An 18,206-nucleotide genomic window follows, 5' to 3' on the forward strand; every position below is an offset into this window, starting at 1 on the left:
GCTGAAGACCGGCAAATCTAAATCTCTCCGGTCAAAGTGTCCGTTCAAAATAATTTCCGTTTAGCGCAATACCACATCAGTTGCGCAACTTGCGCCATTTATGTGACAGACAAAAGAGTATGTGACAGACAAGAATAGTCAATTCTAATGTCTAACGCTTAATATGGAGAAAGAGATGTCCTGTGTGAGTTGTTTGTGCGTTGATCTGTTGGTAATGCCTCGGGGTTCCGGTGGGCATGTAAACAAATGCATAATGCTGCGCTATACTTTGCGGCCTCACCCAGTTGCATAGCGACGCTTATTGTTTAGGTGTCTTTTAATAAGCAGGTAGTCATATCATTAGCTAGAACTAGCTAGATCCGATCGATATGGACATAAACGCGAGTGAAGTCTAATCTGACGGGAGAGAGTTCAGCTGCTGACGAGTCGACACGCAGCTCTGGATGATCACATGCAGCGGTGAGCAGAACAAAACACACACTTCAGGTTAGAATATCACACGTAGCTATTTTAATGACCTCTCAAACTACCGTAACTAGTTATAGATATGTTTAGTTTTACTGTCGGGTCACTCATTGCTGATCCGCGAGCTCGATGATACTGACGGGCTGTCAGGAGAGGGAGAGCGCTCCGTTTATTATTCCCGTGTTATTGTAAGTTACTGTACGCTTTTGAATAATGTAGTTAATCTACTATAATTAGTTTGTTTAATATCGAATCATATCAATTTGTTTTAAAGCACAATAAATAACAAAGAAGACCTTTGACCGGCACTTTTCTCATTTTGTCCGGAAGATTTAAACTTTAACGGACATGTTGACCGGCGAAAAAATATTCTAACGGGAACTCTGGTGTCACCGTAACCGTGCCATAGTAGGCCTTTAAATTAAGTCACACACAAGCTGGTGTTTATTGGCCCACTCTCTCAAAATAAATATTATACCCATCAATTCTAAAATCGTAGTCTTGGTGCACCTGTTACCTACATTTCTTCCTGGTTTACTTTAGTTCTACTCCAGGAGAAAAGCTCATCGTTCGTCCATGGTTTTCTCCATCATGCCCACCTCTCTTCTCTCCCCCCCCCTGCTCAGATTGTGTCCAGCTTCAAAGCCACCGCGGGGTCCCGGGCTGTGTGCCAGCTGCTCAAGGAGTACATGGGTCACCGGGACGGGATCTGGGACCTGAGCATCACCCGCACCGTGCCTGTGGTGCTGGGCACCGCCTCCGCAGGTACTTAAAGGACTATCTGTCAACCACTGCCACCGGGTTCTGAGCCAACATGATCAAAGTGGTTTTTAATGCACTAGTAGTCAGACAAAAGGCAATGTATGCAATTTTTACACCATTCTGATCATTGGGACTCATGCAGCAACATTCTCTTAATGTCTCTTATATTTTCTCTTTAGGGGAAATAATCCCCTCCAGCAGCAACACATGTTCCTAACCATACATTTGGGCTATGTGAAAAGGGGTTCCTGCAGACTCCTTTTCGCATTATTTGCAAAAAAACTGAGATAATAGTTTAGATATTTGATAAGATTTCTAACACACAAGCAGTGTTGTAAGTGCTAATACCATCAAATGTCTCTCAAAAATGGCTTTTGTATTTTTTTTGAAACATGATTTTATTCTTATTTCCAATATGACATTGTAAGAAACTCTGCAAACTCTGTATTTGCTTGGAATAAACATCCAAGTTGGTGTTCCTTATAAAGTGTTGTATACCTGACTTGATTACCAACTATAAAAATGTAAAAGGCTTCATGTTGTCCCCATCCTGCTCCCCTCACAGATCACTCGGCTCTGCTCTGGAGTATAGAGACTGGGAAGTGTCTGCTGAGGTATGCTGGCCATGCAGGATCAGGTAAAAACTTGAAAGGAACTTTAATCATTTGTAATTAACCGTGAGACTCAAAACAGTGTTTCTTTGTTAAACTCGTATAATTAAAATGTATAGGTTAATGTTATATGGAAAAGTGTGTCATGGGTTGTGAGATAATAGGAACATTTGATGTGACATTAATAACATAATTGTTCTTTCGCCCCCAGTCAACTCCATCAAGTTCCACCCCACAGAGCAAATGGCACTTACAGGTATTTATTTAAAGTGTTTATGTTGTTAAATTACCCAGAACTTTGTGCATCCGACTGTTTGACCATCTTCTCCCTGCTGCTGTTTCTCCTGCAGTGGATCTGTGTGTGTTTGCTGATGAGTGCTTTTGTTCCCACAGCCTCTGGGGACCAGACGGCTCACATCTGGCGCTACATGGTGCAGCTTCCTGTCCCCCAGCCAACTCCAGACGTCAGTGTGAGTACCTTTGTACATCCTGGAATGTCATGCCGTTTTAAGAGGTGTATTTACCATCAAAAAGATGAATTAAGTCACTGAATATTAAGTACAAGTGCAAATATCTGTATCACTGCAGGCCTCTGTGTGCTTTTACTGACTATACTCATCAAAGGTTCATCAATAAATTTTCATAGTAAAGAACCTAGAAGTATATTTAAAATAAGAAAAATGAAGCTGTGTACAACAAACATATTTAAAATGTAGAATCGGACTTTCCTAAGAGACAGTTTAGCGTCAGTAATCTCCAGGCTTTGTGGAATATGTGCAGAATGAAATGACAGAAAACTAATATGTTGTCCTTTGTTCCCCCCCATAGGCCCCATGTGATGAGGACCAGGACTCTTCAGACAGAGAGGAAGGGGAGGTGGACGGTGAGGGTCCTTGCGAGGTCCCCACTGTCAGGGTCGCTACAGCAACCCTGAAGAGCCACCAGGGGGTAGTGATCGCTGCTGATTGGCTGGTGGGAGGTCGACAGGTGGTGACCGCTTCCTGGGATCGAGCTGCCAACCTGTACGAAGTGGAGACGTCTGAACTGGTTCACTCTCTCTCTGGTACGTAAACTGACACATTATAACTTAGTGCGTATACTGTAGTGTATATACATTACATTTTCAAGTATTTATGTGTTGTTCAGATATTGCATTGAGTATGTAGTCATTATCTTCTTCCGCTGTCACTTTGCACAACAGATACAACTATATTTTAAATCATTACCAAATGAAAAGCAACACAATGCAACCTTTGTCTCACCCTATCATTTATGAATATTTGACAAATCACTCCCCTTTCAAACTGTATTCTTCTTTACTAATAACAACTTTTTTTTACTGTCATATAGTATTTTATACCTGTTAAACCTATACTTTATTCTCTTATTTTTTTATAACTGTAATGAAGATGTGCCTTTACCTCACTGATTGTAGAAAAAGCGTCTTATATTCGTTAGCATAGCTAGCTAACCAGATGCTAATAACAACAAAGTTATTGACTGTATGAGCAGTATGACAGATGAACAGATCGCCACTGGGCTTTCAGCTAAGACACAGACACGCAGAAACTTATCGGTACTGCAATTTCTGAAGTGCTGGAGTGGCGTTCTGGTGCTCTCCGTCAGAACTGCACCCCTGTCAGTCGAGACATATACCACGTGATGACACGTTAGGCTCGTGTTGTGTTCAAGGACCCTGACCTTGGCCAGGAAAAACAGGCACTCACTTGTTTAATTTTTTACATTTTTTTCTTTTTTGCGTGTGTTTATAAATTACCTCGAGGGCCGTACCAAATTTTCTCGCTGATTTACAGTGACTACATTTCTGAAAAGACATAAAACATCTAGTCTTTTTATTTTTGTATATAGATCCATATGATTGTATCATTAGTCTAAATGCCCACATTTACCTTTTAATGTAGCATTTAGTGAACAGGAAGCGAGTTAGTGAGACTCAATGGCAGCCTTTTCGTTTTATGGAGCACTTTTTATTTTTGTTCCCCCCCAAAATAAGGAAGAGCTGCTCTTCCCTCTAATTAGTGTAACTAACTAATCAAATAGATGTTGTCCTGGCCGATTGTTCTACAGAAATGTAATGGACAGGATATACAACATAATTATATTCAACACTTGAAAGAGAACCCATGTTGTTAACGTAGAAAACATGTCTCACATTCATATTATTATTAATATGAAGACATTTTTTGTTTTTTTGTTGAATATACAAATATTACCATGAATGTGGATAAATACTGTATTATAACAATACGGTATTCTGTTTTTCACATTTGTTATTTGTTATTTTTTAATCTGTTCGAAATAAAGACTGAAAGAAAGAAAGAAAGGGTATCCACACCACAGAGGTTCAGTATGTCTTCTAATGTGTGTGTGTGTGTGTGTGTGTCAGGGTTTCCGCTAGGATTTTTTCTCGCCGGTCAAATGTCCGGACAGAATTGATTTTACCGGAGAAATTTGAAACTTACCGGTCATGTTTCAATAAGAATAATAAGAATTGTGTAGCAGAGTTTCCGTTAGCAGGTAATCACCGGACTATGAGCGGATATGCTGATGTTTAAAAGTCAGTTAATGGGAGTCATTTTTATATTGCTTCAGTTTATAATCGTAACAGATCGAAAAATTCAGATTTAATTTTTCAATAAATGATACAACAAACAACATAATTATTACATTCAAATAAACTACTTGTAGTAGATGAAGTACATTATTCAAAAGTTTAAATTAACTTTGAATAATAACACGGGAGAAACGGATCCTCTCTTTTCCTCTCTCCCTCTCTCTCTCTCTCTCTCTCTCTCTCTCTCTCTCTCTCTCTCTCTCTCTCTCTGTCTCTCTCTCCTCTCTCTCTCTCTCTCTCTCTCTCTCTCTCTCTCTCTCTCTCTCCTCTCTCTCTCTCTCCCTCTCCTGACAGCCCGTCAGTTTCTCATGCAGCGCGCTAAACAGTGGGCGGGGCTTCAGGTGATTATGCAGCAGCTGATCTGATCTCTCTCTCTGGCGTCCGGTTACACCTCACTCGCGTTTATGTCCATATCGATCAGATCCAGCTCTCCTGATCGGCCTTTATAGAGAGCACCGATCAAACTATTAAGAGTGAATATCGGGCCATAATGATCGACGACCAATCGATCGGAGCATCGGATTTTGACCGGCAGGTTTTGAATTTACCGGTTTTTATTCAATGTTACCAGCTAAAAAAACGGTAATTACCGGCTAACGGAAACCTGTGTGTGTGTGTGTGTGTGTGTGTGTGTGTGTGTGTGTGTGTGTGTGTGTGTGTGTGTGTGTGTGTGTGTGTGTGTGTGTGTGTGTGTGTGTTGTGTGTGTGTGTGTGTGTGTGTGTGTGTGTGTGTGTGTGTGTGTGTGTGTGTGTGTGTGTGTGTGTGTGTGTGTGTGTGTGTGTGTTGTGTGTGTGTGTGTGTGTGTGTGTGTGTGTGTGTGTGTGTGTGTGTGTGTGTGTGTGTGTGTGTGTGTGTGTGTGTGTGTGTGTGTGTGTGTGTGTGTAGGCCACGACCAGGAGCTGACCCACTGCTGTACCCACCCCACTCAGCGGTTGGTGGTCACCTCCTCCAGAGACACCACCTTCAGACTGTGGGACTTCAGAGACCCGTCCATCCACTCCGTCAACGTCTTCCAGGGACACACTGAGTGAGTCTGACACACACACACACACACACACACACACACACACACACACACACCGGATCGACCGATATGGCTTTTTCAAGGCCGATACCGATTATTAGTAATCAAGGAGACCGATAACCGATATTTGGAACCGATATACATTTGCAGTAAAATCAGAAAATCTTGGTGTCAAAATGTAGAATAACACAAACTCAACACAACTTCTTTGAAATGCATTTAAGCATATATTATGTTTAATGAACTTTTAAACATCTTACAACTGGTTTCCTCTCTGTGCCCTTTTCTTTAGTGCAGCCATCTGCAATGAGTTAGAGAGAGAGAGACAAGAAGTGGGGCTGCAGGCTGACATGCTTAACTAACAATAATGCTTAATTCATGATATCAAAACAATGCCTGTCTATCTAGCATAACATCCCAATAAGCTGCTAGCAACTGCAAAACACTAGTGCTAGCTAATGTTTTGCAAACTATTAAAAGTGAGGCTATCACAGTCGACCTAACGTTAGTCTAGTAGCCTCACTTCTAATATTTTGCTAAACATTTGTTAGATACATGTTGGCTAGCTAATGAGCTTCACACATCAACCTGAAAAACTGCGTTGAGCTCGCATTATTAAGGTGGATTGTGCATTACTAATTAGAGATGCATAAAACAAATCTGGAACAAGTCGCACATTCAACCTCAAGTCATTCCAACAGTTGTAGTTGCTACAGTCCTTATCTTGCCCACAGGGTGGTGCTGTAACATCGCCCTGCTCTGTAAATCCCTCCGGTACTTTCTGCTCTTCCCTCTTTCCCCTTACAGTGCAACAACATTAATGTACAGAGCCTACTGCTCTAAGCCAAATCCTCCTCTCATTCATTACTGAGCACTTCACTTCGACACTTTGCTATTCTCTCTCTCTCTCTCTCTCTCTCTCTCTCTCTCTCTCTCTCTCTCTCTCTCTCTCTCCCTCCCTCGCTCGCTCTCCTGTTCATTTATCTGTCCGTTCCTGCGTTAATCCTCCACTCTGTGTAATTTGGCACTTTGCTCGCTGTTAACACTCAATTGCAGACGCTCATTTCAAAGCGATGACAGTCAGGCTTGTCTGTGGCTTTCAATGGCAGCGCTCTATAAGGGCACAAGAGGTGTGTGTGTGTGTGTGTGTGTGTGTGTGTGTGTGTGTGTGTGTGTGTGTGTGTGTGTGTGTGTGTGTGTGTGTGTGTGTGTGTGTGTGTGTGTGTGTGTGTGTGTGTGTGTGTGTGTGTGTGTGTGTGTGTGTGTGTGTGTGTGTGTGTGTGTGTGTGTGTGTGTGTGGGTGTGTGTGTGTGTGTGTGTGTGTGTGTGTGTGTGTGTGTGTGTGTGTGTGTGTGTGTGTGTGTGTGTGTGTGTGTGTGTGTGTGTGTGTGTGTGTGTGTGTGTGTGTGTGTGTGTGTGTGTGTGTGTGTGTGTACGTCTACATGGGTGTGCTGCCTGGCTGCATCTCTCTGGCAGCCTTTGATTGCGAGTGGGGGGATTACATAGAGCTCATTATGTGCGACCCCAACATGTATAATTCCTGCAGATCCCACTCTAATTCTCTCCCATAGACAATTGGCATAATGAGATGACACCCCAGTGTTCCACAGTTAACGGCAGCCCCTCTTTCCATTCTTCTTTCCAGCTTGAAAGGCCATCGATGGTCTTTAAATGATAAACTTTCTTACTTCTTCTTCTGTGGTTGATTGACGGCAGCAAACGTACTCAGAATGCCGTCTCGCTCAAAACAGATCAAACGGTTTGCAGAAATACTGAAACAACTTTAAAAAGCTGTAAAGCTGAAGGCTGTAGTGCTGCCACCTGAACCTTTGAGGGAGGAGGCAATTAGTAACTAACTTGAACTAGCTTATTTTTCATGGAGACTCACATCTAGTGCTGCAGGTACTGATATTTAAACTTGTCAGCTGGTCTGCACAATTTCAAAAGGAGTACAATTGACACCTTCACATATCTTTGGTCAGATGCAGTCACCCCCCCTAATGATACTCCGTTTACTGAAGCTGCAAATTCTTACATTTTGTTATAGACATATGTTTACAGTATACTTACATTTTCCCCAGTATGGCGTAAACAGCACAGTCTCATATCTCTGAGTGAGAGTGCTTTAATCGGAGCGGAGGCTGAGAGCTGGAGGGAGACATCCTCTCGTTTCCACTCTTCATTGGCAATTACAGCTAACGCTTCCTGACAGTGAACCAGGGCAGTTAAAAGTGCAGCACACGCCCTCCATTCCAACCCCCCCCCCCCCGCGCCATAATGGCAGAGTAATGACAACTGCACGTGAGCTAACAAAGCGGGCGGCAGCAAACGAGAAGTGACAGCAGACTTGCTCTACAAAAGGAATGCCATGTCACGTTTGTCTCCTGCCATCGGCGGCTTTCTGAGACATTTGATAGCGGTTAATAGACGTGCACGTTTGTGTGTGTGTGTGTCTTTATTCAGATCTGACATCCAGTCTCTGGAGGAATACACCAGCACTTACCAGGTTCTCAGCGACTGCCAGTCTCACTGCAGCAAAATAGAGTGCTCTAAAACCTTAGTCATCTTTACCTCAATGGTTTAATGGACCTGTTTAACTTATGGGCTTAGGAGTCACACACTTCCTTTGTTTTAACCCTTGAGATTCTCATAAAGTCATACATCGATCATTAAAGCACTCATTAGGGAGGAGGATGAGGATCATAGCCTGAACAAATACTCCCCTTTAGCTTCACAGATGTATCATCAAATCACAGTGTGCCGAGGAGCACTTAAGTTGCCCTACAAAAGGTCTTTATAAAAGTTAAATGAAATCATGATTTGGCTGTTTATTGTTCATTGATAGTTACTTACGGTAACTATGTGGTCAAGCCAAACATCCCTTAGAGCCAACTGTAAAGCATCCATTAAACTGATCACCAGTTTCATCATTTTACGCTTTTAAAGCTTTCTCCCTGCCAGTGTGCGCCTTTCCTTCAGTGAGTGTCTTTCAGTAATATCAAATACTTTCACTAAGGGCAGTGCGAATCTGAGTCTACGAGGCCTGTGATACGCTATATAGATGCTTCTATAGCACAGCAGGTCCTCTACTCTATTTCTCTGCTTGATAATCTTCCATGTCGTACCTTTATGCCATACTTTTGTTACGTGAAATACTGTTTGGACAAGTGTTCAGTACGGATTCTCTGCACTTACAAATCTTCAAGTTAACTGGAGATAATTGTATTATATAACTTGATCGTTGTGTAAAAGGTGAATATAAATGTATGATGTGAACTATGGGCTAAGTGAGAGTAATTACTTTTAATGGAAGACTGTACAACTAACTGTTAAAGGTCTCTCAGTTAAAAAGAAGTGGGCTACCTTGAAGCCAAAATCACACAAAGTCTGTAGTCTTTGAAGTTAGGTTTAGGTCGTTTTAGAGGCTGAAACTACAGGTGTAATCTGGGCTGTCACTGACTCAACGAAACTCTCTCATATAACCTCAGCTGTCAGTCGAAAGATAACTCTTGAAATAGAGAAGCATAAACAGAGGTCTGATGTCTTCTCCATCTCTTTGGGTATTCCTGATGCTGGGGAACTTAGGGCTTTATGGCAGAGTCTTCATTAATCTCTCCTTAACTTCCCCAACGTTAGAGAGGTCCCATCATTCCCTGTGCCCGCTCCCTCAGTCTCAGGTCCTGAGCTTGGCTGTCAGACGCTGCAGAGATGCCGTTAAGTAGCACTGAACACTTCCCTCCTTCCTCACAACCCGTTTGAGAAACCCTTTGACCTTAATCAACCTTTTAATCAATGACCTTGTCTGATAACGCTGCCCTGCACACCTCCCATTGAGCACCCCCCCCTCTCTTTCTCTCTGTATTCCCTGGGTGGCTGTACCCTGCAGTGTCAGAAGGTTCCTGTAACGATACAGCAGTTTCCTTAAACCCCAGCCCCTCTAATAGAACAGAGTTTAGTCCTCTAATTAGCCCTTAATGCCGTGTCAATTTGAATTAAGAGGGAAGACAGTTTTAGAGAGAAAAAGTAGACGTTCTGTGTGAAGGGAAAGTGCCTTTTAAGAAACTTCCTTCAACCATTCATTAAACAGGCACAGAAGGGAGGAAGGGAGAAGAAAGCCCTCACATTCACGTACAGTAATGGATTGGAAATATGAAGGCTCTGTTAAGGTAATGGCTGACTGTAGTGGCATCCTGTGGAGCAGGGCAGCGCGGCTGGATACAGGGCAGGGAGGGAGGGGGACGCTGTATGTCGAATAGCTATGTATTAGGAGTGGGCGATATTGAAAAATATATTATCACGATATTTTTCAAGCAGTATCACGATAGACGATATATATCACGATATTTTTTCATGTCGGTTATTATGGTTATTTTTCAAGTTACTTAACAGTACAAGCACCTACAAGGTAACAGAAACTACAACAAAAAGGAGTAACAGACCAAAATAGCATTTCAAGCTGGTTTTATTTCTGAAATGAATCCCTGAATGAACAATTCAACATTTTGATATGGCTTCAAGGCACAGTTTCTCAGTATAAAAATGAACTTTCTGAGGTAGCACTAGCAGTGAACATCAATAAACATGAAAATGATGGTAAAACATAACTAAGTAAAACATAAAACATCAATGAGGAAAAGTCAGTGCCAAACAATTAAAATGTAAACTTTAGACTTGAAGTGCAATAAAAGACTTTAGCATAACTGAAGGGAAACGTTTTTTTTTCACGATAGATACGATATCTCTAAAAAAGCATATCGTGGAGACCTAATATCGTCACGACGATATATATCGTCATATCGCCCACCCCTACTATGTATTATTATTAGGTATTGTGTTTTTGGTACATTTCTATTTTTATTCTGGTTTGAAGGCTAACGACACACTTCCATAAGACCTAAAGAGGAACCACTTTCAGATCTGTTGAACTGACCACGGCTTTGAAATCATTTCTCAATTTTGATTTGATAAAAAAAAAAGGTAGGTTGTCTTAAAAATAAAGCAAATCCAAGCTATCTTGTGAACTTGCCATCAAACTGAGTCAGTTGTTGTAACACATCATGTGATGCGAGTGTGTGTGAAAAAACAAGTTAGTCCATAGTAAAGGGTATAATTGTTGTAAATTGTTGGAGTAGTTAAAAGTAATGGATATGACTGAAATAATGAACAAACTGTTCATATAGTTAGCTAAAATAATAGACTAACCATTTATCTAGATATTTAATGGTAATAAACAACTTTTATATAATAATTATGTAAAATAAAATCCAGTTTACAATCCATTCATATGAACATATTTTAGTGGTTATTATTATTATACACCTTTTATTAAAGATATTAAAGTATAGCTACAATGGTAAAAAAAAGAACCTTGTTTTTTTCCCTTAAGCTATTTTTCTGGTGATTCTTCATGTGGTCTCAACCTGTAGTGTTTGGTTTATGCAACATGATCAAAGAGCGTCGTCAGTTTTGAACCCATCAAGTAGCTTTCTGAGAGCTACAGCCATGTGACAGGAACTCAGCCAAAGTGTGATCCTGCCTTTCCTATTTTCTCCTCTGGGAAGGTGATGCCTTGTAATATTTCTAAATGGTGAGTCACCACAGTGTTAACTTCCTAATGTTGCACCTGATACATCCTCTCTGCTCATGACACTTCCTGTCACTGTGACGCTTTTGTGGATCTATCACATCGTTAAGGTGTACGAGCAATTACAGCGTCTGGGAGGGTGACTGGAGCTTCTATCTAAAGTTCTCACTCCTGAAACTTTAGTCCTTTTCCTGCTTTACTTTCAGAAATGTGTTGTGGAGTACAACACATCTCATTCCTTGTTTTTCCGTGTCCATCTTTCTAGCACGGTGACGTCAGCAGTGTTCACGGTGGGAGACAACGTGGTTTCAGGGAGTGACGACCGCACTGTGAAGGTGTGGGATTTAAAGAACATGAGGTCGCCAATAGCAACCATCCGCACTGACTCAGCTGTGAACCGGTAAGTGACACGCAGCTGCATGTGAGCCATAGTATGTGAAAAATATCATAACTATATAAAACAGGAATAGTCATATAATAATAATAATAATAATGCAGCTTTATTTATATATCACTTTTCATACAACACGAGCAGCTCAAAGCGCTTTACAAAATGACACATCACAAGTTCAAAACAATCAACAAGAAATTCGCCTCAGATGATTTGTTAAGAACTTTAAAAAGGTACATGCAGCAAAATATAACATTTGATCAGGTTAATAGACACAAGGTCTAATGTATGATAATAAAATAATGGTTTCAGATAAGACACAAGACGACTGAATCGATGCAACAAAAGTGAACATATAGGTACTACAGAAATAAAAGATAATAGGAATAAGAATGCCATAATTCTAATAAAGGTTAAACGATTAAGAAATAAAGAAGACCAACGTAAAAAGAAATATTGCTATTAAAGCATGTTAGATTAATAAAACAAGATCAAATCCTTTTAAGACCTATCAAATAAAAACAATATAAAGGTAGGTAAATAATAAAGACTAAAAGAACATATAATGTGGGGGGTTGTTAATAAAAAGATGTGTCTTTAGCTGTATATATATATATCTCGACTGCAGTTCAAAAGTGTGGCCCGGATTCAAAGTGAACTTGTGTTGACCTTTCAGGATCAGCGTGTCCGCCAACCAGAGGATCATCGCCCTGCCACACGACAATCGACAGGTCCGGTTGTTTGACATGAGCGGAGTGCGGCTGGCCAGACTCCCACGCAGCAACAGAATGGTGAGGAAGAGGGCAACACGGCCACACAGGTGTGTGTTTGTTCTATCCACAGTATTCTAACATCATAATCGTGTGTGTGCAGGGTCACAGGCGGATGGTGTGTTGTACGGCCTGGAACGAAGAGAACCAGTCGTGCAACCTGTTCACCTGCGGCTTCGACCGGCAGGCCATCGGCTGGAACATCAACATCCCCGCCCTGCTGCAGGAGAAGTGACGCAGCTGACACGCACACACACACGCACGCACACAGTGAAGTAGGAGATGTACATATAGACACTGTCGTCTGTGGCCTGGCACATACATATTGACCCCGGGAAGCATTTCAGTTCAGTCGTCATGTATTTCACAGACGAAATGCAGATGTTAACATTTGGTAAGAGCTTCCTTTGTCGTGTTAAATGACTGATATGGTTCCAACGTGTTAAAGTCTACATGTGTGCGAGGCCACAGATCTCCTCCACCTGCCCCTGTCACTTATTTAGCATGCGATGTGAATTGTGACACGGCTAGTCTGATTATTTTTGTTTCCTGGCCTTTTCTGTTTGAAAGTATATATTTAAATCTACAGTTGTACGCTGCTGTTCACATCACTGTTGTTTAGTTACGGCTCTTGCATGTTGATAATCTCGTTTTGCAAATGTGACTTGTAAAGAGAACAAAATGATAGGGCCAGGAGAGCTTGTAGAATATGATATAAAGACGTTGTGTATATACTGTATTATGTCGTGCCCTGTGGTGCAGGTTGTTGCAAGTGTCTTACAGTTATCTCCCTACAAAGGTTGGAGTTTGGCAGAGATAGCGTTGTTCTGTGAAATGTTTTTTATCCTTTTAATGAGACTTCTAGATATACAGATTGGTCATCATGGAACAAAAACGTTAATATTTAGTTTTGTCACTTGCTGGGTCATTCAGTTGTCTTAAAATGTTAAGAATCTGCTGTCCTCGCTATAGATTTGAGTCTTTGCCTATTACCTTTGATATTTTCACTTCACCACCAGCCTCCATTTTCTTTCCAGATGTTGTTAATATTAATGATGATACTGTAACTGCCTTGTTCCATGTTTACAGTAAGTTTATTTTGCTCTATCTGCCTCTCTGTCAGACTGCAACGAGTCCAGAGCATAGCAATAAGGGGACTCCACAAATATTTAGTAGGTCTGTGAGTGGGATGTGTTCGTAATCAAGTACTCCCAACATGTTGCTGTATCACTACTTTTAGCCATAATATGTACCTAGTGTTGGTGAGAAACGTGTTGCCGCCTCCCCAAAGTGAACTTGTTACGGTTTATTAGTGTGCTCTAGAAACAGCCTGTCAATAGGAAGCTATAGTGTTTACACTTGTGTGAAGTCTTCCGTTAAGTCTCTAAGACTCTTTATCCAAATTCAGAAGCAATAACCCAGCTCCTTTATGTTTCTGGTGCTCAGAGTAGAGCTCCTCTGTCTTGTAAATCAATACGTCTGACTTAAACAAGCTCTGAATCTCACTTTGAGAACGATAAGGAAACCCTTTGTTACATGTGCAATATCCCTAAACAGGAAGTCATGCTCTAGTTTTTGATCGTTAGATGTTTAACTTATTTCCGTGCTGTAGACCCCATCAAATGGTTTCTCTGTACATGTGTGACTGCTGTAGATGTACATACGTATGCAGAACTCCCAAAGATGGCTCCAGACGTTACACTGTTTCAATCAACAATAGAGTCAGCATGGATTTTGAAGTAGCACAGACCTAAAAATGTAAAAATCGTATTGAAATACCTTAACATTGCTTTGATGCCTTATCCTCCTGAGCATCAAGCTTTTCCAAATGCTTGTTATATAACTAGTTGTAATCCACTGCAGTGTGCAGATAGGATTTTCATTTCTGTTTCATTCAGGAAACTCAATCTCGGGCCCATTGATATCAATGTCATTTTAATTTGCTGGAAGACAGGCAAGACCCGATATATTAATACCAGCTTGGAGGAAATATGATTTTGGATTGATACATTAAATTATTGTATTACAGAATGGAAGAAGGTAAAAAAGTGGATGGGCTTTGCCTCATTGTAGCAAATCATATTCATTTCATACTTCATTATGTGATCTACTTTGCATACTTTATTGTGATGGGCATTTTCCAATAAAATGTGTGATTTACCTTCCCAGTCTCTCGTGTCACTTTTTTAACACTGTTCCCCCTTTTATATAATTCGATAACATATATATCAGTTTGAGGATTGCACTTCATTCATATGGCTGTAAATCTGCTAGCTTGGAATAATGTCTGGTATTAAAGAAACGGGAACCATAAGAGATATACATATGACACTTAATATTTTTAGTTGTGTATACAGCTTTCTTATCTAACTTGTTTTTTTCTTTAGGTAACTTTTACATTACATTGCATTTAGCTCACGCTTTTATCCAAAGCGACTTACAATAAGTACATTCGACCAGGAAGACACAACCTTGAAGAAAACAGAATCATATAAGTACATCAGGTTTCATAGAGCCAAACATTTCAAGTGCTACTCAACTGGCTTTAGATAAGCCAGCCCTTTATTAGTATAAAAGTGCTTCGTTAATAGTTCTATCGCTCGAAGTGGAGTCGAAAGAGATGAGTTTTCAGTTTGCGCCGGAAGGTGTGTAAGCTTTCTGCTGTCCTGATGTCAATGGGGAGCTCATTCCACCATCTTGGAGCCAGGACAGCAAACCCACGTGTTTTCGCCGATGGGAACTTGGGTCCCCCTCTTCTGAGGCTTGTAGAGAGTGGTTGGTTTGTTTGGTCACTGTTGAATAACTGCTGTTCTGCATTCAAGCCAAGGCAGCTCAGCTTCTACACGGCCGTTTTGTCTACACCAGGGGTCCAATGATACTAAAGCAAACATTTTGGAAACACAACATAGTGTAGTGTAGTAGTACGTAAATATGCAACAACAAAAAAAACGGAATAGTCGGCAAAGGTATAGTGTGTAGAAACCAGGCGTGGTAGAGTATGTCGTTAAAAATGACAGAAAAGTCATAATATAGCATGTTGAAAAAAAGTGATCGTATAATATGTCGACATTTTGTTATACATGGGGGGAACCCATCTGAAAGTTGGTAACGGGCATAAGGGGGACCCTTATCTAAAAAAATGGGTTACGGACATAAAGTGGGACACTTTTTATAAAAAGGGGAGACCCTTATCTAAAAAGTGAAGAGGGGATGAGTCTTTTCTGAAAATGTTTCCATATTTTCAACATAAAACTATATTATTTTCCATGAAAATGTGGACAAACCTTACTGTTTTCTGTTGCATATTTTCGACAAACTATGCTATGTAGTTTTTTTGCATAATTTGACACTCTAGTCCAGGGGTACTCAAATACAAATCTTAAAGGTCCAAAATAAATGTTTCAATAAGACAAAGGTCCGTTTATTACGGTCATTCAAACTTTTAAACAATTGCAACAAGAATCTTAACACGAGGTTTCAAAAACAAAAATAATCTGTATGCAGCAGTTTTCATTGTTATTGTGTCTGTGCTTGACCCCTCAGAGTCGCAGTGTAAGAGCTGCACAGTTAGGAATAAAGGCAGCTGCACCCTCTTTCATTCAGCATTCCCATTATTGCTTTATAAATGTATTCCCCCTTGTGCGTCCACTGAGGTGCGTCAGGCCCAACACATCTTCAACAAACTCCCCCTTTGCCTCATCATAAAAACTCACAAACACCAGCAACTGAGCATTGTCAGTGGTGTCAGTGGACTCACCCACAGCTAAGGAAATGCACTGTGCATTTTTTATTCCATCACAAAGCTGATGAATCAAATCACCAGCCAGTATGTATGTTCTTCTGGTTGCTGTGGAATCTGAGAGGGGATTTGCTTGATTTGACCTGTTATTTCCTCTTTTTGTTTGCCTTCAACATGGTCTCCATCACTTCAGTCATGCATTATTTTATACTGCAGTTATTATCCAGTGGAAAGTCCTTACCTACTGGCCTAGTTCAATCAAAGTGGTTACTTTTTTTTGGCTGGGCAGTGTAGTTTTACACACCGTCTGATTTGACTTTCTCAGGACTTAAAACTGTTTTTTGGGGGCAGACCCCCTCAAAGAAAAAAATATATTTACACACGTAAGGTCATCATCTTAATAGTTGTGTATGCTCATCCGTGAGCAGAGCATCAAGTTGACATGTCTATTACAGCTGAATGCGGCGATTACCATTTTGTTCAGCAAAACGCCTCACAAACGTATTAAGATCAACAGCTTTAGTGCGTTTTGATTCAATGCTGAGTACAGCCAAACTGACAGTCTCTTCTCTGTCAGTGTTGACCGCAAATACCTCATTCCTTCAGTACTTGGGTCCGAATGCTTCTCGTTTTGCGCCGTCCAGTTCAAAATGAAATCGCCGCCAATCATATGTCCACGCTCGCGCCAGGACCGGGGGAGGGGTTACATGACGTGCATCTTGTGCTGCATTCACTTGCACTCGGACATTAGAGACTTTCTCTCATAAATGTCCGATGAGCCACAACTTTTCTTTCAAAACAAAGCTGCCAACTGGGGTGGCAGCTGGGGTGGCAAGGCCTATTTGTAGGGTGTCAGTTGCCACCCCGGTAGGTGAAACTAGGCTACTAGCTACAGTACAGATGGAACTAGATGAGCTGTTAACTCTCGCTCTGAAATTTTTTTTTTTAATTCTCGCTCTGACTTAGACAGGTTGAAAGAGACACACACATTTTTCCCACCCGCAGTCCGCGAAGACCCGCCCTACTGTGCCTCTGATTCGCAGATTGTTTAGGGGGAAAAAACGCTGACTGGATGCTGAATGTGATTGGACCAAAGCGTTGACACACACAGGTGGAACACAGTGGAACAGTCAGACATGCAGAGCGCTGTTTGCAGTGGACATAGCGGATAATTTTTGACTCGTTGCGAATGCGATGTGGCGATGTCTCACATATAATACAGAGAGATAATACATATGAAAAGTATAATTTGCTCAGAGTCCGGAGACAGTGGTGGTTCGGTCCGGATCCGGACCGGAGTCCGTAGTTTGAGGATGCCTGCTCTAGTCTATGCCATGTCGTTATATCTGAAATTCTATCAAACCTTACACGTCGTTTTTTTTGCATATTTTCGACATTTATACTATGTAGTTTTTTTCTGAAAATCTTGACTATAATGTCATTTCTTCATAGTATAGCGGAAAGAACTCCACAGTATAGTATTTCGACATTTTCATAGTAAAGCTATTTAAAAATATGGAAAAAAACTATATAATATTTTATGTTGACATTTTTTTTTTAAATGGACATTTTATGGTATGTTACAAATATTGTAAAAATGACATGGCATGTCAAACATTTCGGAAGAAATTACATAGTATGATATATTAGAGACATGCAAAAAAACCAACATGATATAGTATGATGAATATATGCAAAGAAACAAGAAATTATAGCATGTTGAAATCTTCAGGAAAACAGGATGTATTAGGTAAATGTTAAACTAAATGTTTTGAACACTTCCAGGAGGTTTTTGCAGTGATGGAAGAAGTAGCTTATTCTGACCCTTTTCCACTTTTACGTGGTTAAAAGTTAAAATGATATATTATGCTCTAAAGTAAAAAGTACTGTATTGAAAACATTACTTGAATGAATGTTCATGCATTAACACTTCAGTGTACTTAAGATATAACAAGTACTGGTTCTTCAAGAAAAATGACCCAATGGCAAAGTACTGGTAGTGAGCAGCAAAGAGAATTATTACCTTGAATGTGCAGCTCTTAGTGATTGTGGGCTCATTGTGTGTCTGTCATGCTCAAGTGTTTCAGTACTCTCAGCTGCAGCTGCTCTAAAAACCCACTGTAGAGTTTACATACAGGAATTTAGTAAAGCGTCATCACCATCACTGAAAGACAGGACATATTGGACTTAGATCCATCAAATGGACACAAACTAGAACTAAATG

At 40.7% G+C, this 18,206-nt stretch overlaps 1 protein-coding gene across 2 annotated transcripts in view; it reads left to right on the forward strand.

The window, feature by feature from the left end:
• Positions 1-14,407, forward strand: part of LOC117543604 (WD repeat-containing protein 37-like) — a 24,340-nt gene extending 9,933 nt beyond the window's left edge. For both annotated transcript variants that reach the window (XM_034211971.1, XM_034211972.1), the window contains exons 6-14: positions 1,092-1,230; positions 1,793-1,864; positions 2,050-2,094; positions 2,232-2,308; positions 2,667-2,901; positions 5,360-5,501; positions 11,348-11,482; positions 12,150-12,264; positions 12,347-14,407. In XM_034211971.1, coding sequence (XP_034067862.1) covers positions 1,092-1,230; positions 1,793-1,864; positions 2,050-2,094; positions 2,232-2,308; positions 2,667-2,901; positions 5,360-5,501; positions 11,348-11,482; positions 12,150-12,264; positions 12,347-12,478 — 1,092 coding nt within the window. In that variant the 3' untranslated portion in view covers positions 12,479-14,407. The remainder of the gene's footprint in view (positions 1-1,091; positions 1,231-1,792; positions 1,865-2,049; positions 2,095-2,231; positions 2,309-2,666; positions 2,902-5,359; positions 5,502-11,347; positions 11,483-12,149; positions 12,265-12,346) is intronic.
• The last annotated feature ends 3,799 nt before the right edge of the window (positions 14,408-18,206 follow it).

The sequence above is a fragment of the Gymnodraco acuticeps genome, unplaced genomic scaffold (genome assembly GCF_902827175.1).
Source record: "Gymnodraco acuticeps unplaced genomic scaffold, fGymAcu1.1, whole genome shotgun sequence".
Classification (NCBI taxonomy): domain Eukaryota; kingdom Metazoa; phylum Chordata; class Actinopteri; order Perciformes; family Bathydraconidae; genus Gymnodraco; species Gymnodraco acuticeps.